The following is a 1929-nucleotide window of genomic DNA, read 5'->3' on the forward strand; positions in this document are numbered from 1 at the left end:
ATGTAACCTTGAATAACTTAAAACAACTTTGACTTAGCTTTTTACCGGTTTTATTCTTATTTTATTCTTATTAAGGTTTATATTTACTTCTAATACCCTTACAACTTGTACAAATTTAGCATAATATTTATCATGTTGGCCAGTTGCTGATAAAACAAGTAGAACCCTGGATAAAATGAACACATTTATGAACTGACCAATACTCCAGCAAAGCCACTGACGCTGTCGCATATACATTGTAACTAATATGAGATACATGTACAATATTATACGGGACCAAGCTTTATGATAAATATGTTTAGTATAGGGTTTCACTGTTTATAGACAGCAAGCCAACTACCCTTGCCCTAAGTAAAGTTACCCATTCTTTACACAATTTAAAACTTACAATAAAATTATAGCAGTTAACAATGCAAGCCTTCAAGCTGTCCAAGATAAATAAATTCTTAGATTTAATTAACAGTGATTCTCACTCAGCACTGTCTATCCTCTTCGCTCTTTTTGTTCTGCTTGTCGACAGCGTCGGGATTAGCCAGAGGATCCAAGTCAGAAAACAGACTGAACCAAGCTGACATGTCTGAGCCTTTTTTCCCCTTGCCTTTCCCCTTCTCATTCCCCTTGCCTGGTAGCACTGGTGCCTGTTTTGACTGCGATGGAGGAAGATTATTTGGACGCTTGCCTGCTGGAGCCTGTGGGGGGTTTACCAGACCTAATGACTTTGAAGGCATACCCATGCCTTGTTGAGGTGGGGCACCTGAGGGAACCTCTGTAAATGGGTCAAACTTGGCCATGCTGTTTAGGAGGTCAGATGGCATCATAAAATTGGCACCACCTTGGGACCATGACTGACTTGGCTCCTGTGTTGGTTGAGAGGTCTCAAGCGGCTCATCTCCAAACATGTCCTTCCATGTCTTGCTGAAGCTGTTATCATTTTCTGCGCCTTGCATGGAAGAAGCACCATTAGAGCCAAGGATCTCATTTAAGATATCCAGATCTGACTTGCTTTCTGTCCCTCTCTCCTCCCTGGTGGGGGAGCCAAACAGCAGGTCATCAGCTGTTACTGATGAAGTGTTTTCACTTCCTGGACCTTGGAAAAAAATTAACAGTGTTAGTTAATAACTGACCACCAAACAATGTTTGTAACCCTGGATAGGGCATGCATTGTAATTCAATATAAAGACAGAAATCCATAAAAAATAGTCATCATACTAAAGAATCAGATTTCACCCAAAAGTTTACATTTTTGGCTTCTTGCTACATTTGCTAGCATACAGCCAGGTGATGTTCCTCTTGTCAAAAATATCAGAGAATTTTTGACAATGCGGTCACATATTTGGAATTTTCTTTGAATATATTTACCAACATTTACTCTATAAAATCTCATTGACTCACTTCTTACCGGGTATTCTATTGATTGGATTTTATTTCCAACATTTTTTGTTTTGGATGTATTTCCTGCGCATTGTTTAAATAATCCTGAGTAATAATATTCTTTGACAATCTTCTAAACCCATTCCTTTGGTAAGATTTTATTGCAGTTTTCAGTGATATGAGTCCTCTGCAATTTAATCATCATCCAACGGTTTTCGCTTTTTGCTGCCATTAGTCATCTTAGCAGACCTTTCGGGAGACAGAAGTTCACTTCAACTGGATCAAAAGCTCATGTCTATCAGTTGTGATTGGTAGATTTCAACCATTTTGTTTGTTTCTGTTTTTCATGGTATATTGGCTGTTGCCATAATTATGATTGATGGCAGCGAAAAACGCAATTGTTAGTTGGATTTTGAATGTCAGAGTTTACATAATTTATTATCACTAAAAATTGCAATAACACCATGCCATACCTGACGCAGGAATCTGCTTTGCTGCCTCATAGCTTGGTGGCATGAATGAACCATGACTCTTGAGGCCATTACTGCTTGGAGGACT

At 38.7% G+C, this 1929-nt stretch overlaps 1 protein-coding gene across 1 annotated transcript in view; it reads right to left on the reverse strand.

Annotated features, from left to right (window-relative positions):
- Positions 1-249: 249 nt before the first annotated feature.
- The window catches only part of LOC144629991 (islet cell autoantigen 1-like), an 11231-nt gene continuing 9551 nt past the window's right edge, over positions 250-1929 (reverse strand). The window contains exons 8-9 of the mRNA XM_078488252.1: positions 1845-1929; positions 250-1087 (exon numbers count right to left, since the gene is read on the reverse strand). The exon at positions 1845-1929 is cut by the window's right edge and continues 29 nt beyond it. Of these exons, the coding sequence (XP_078344378.1) occupies positions 474-1087; positions 1845-1929 (699 nt within the window). The 3' untranslated portion in view covers positions 250-473. The remainder of the gene's footprint in view (positions 1088-1844) is intronic.

This window comes from Oculina patagonica, chromosome 11 (genome assembly GCF_052425735.1).
Source record: "Oculina patagonica isolate OP01 chromosome 11, crgOcupat, whole genome shotgun sequence".
NCBI classification, from domain to species: domain Eukaryota; kingdom Metazoa; phylum Cnidaria; class Anthozoa; order Scleractinia; family Oculinidae; genus Oculina; species Oculina patagonica.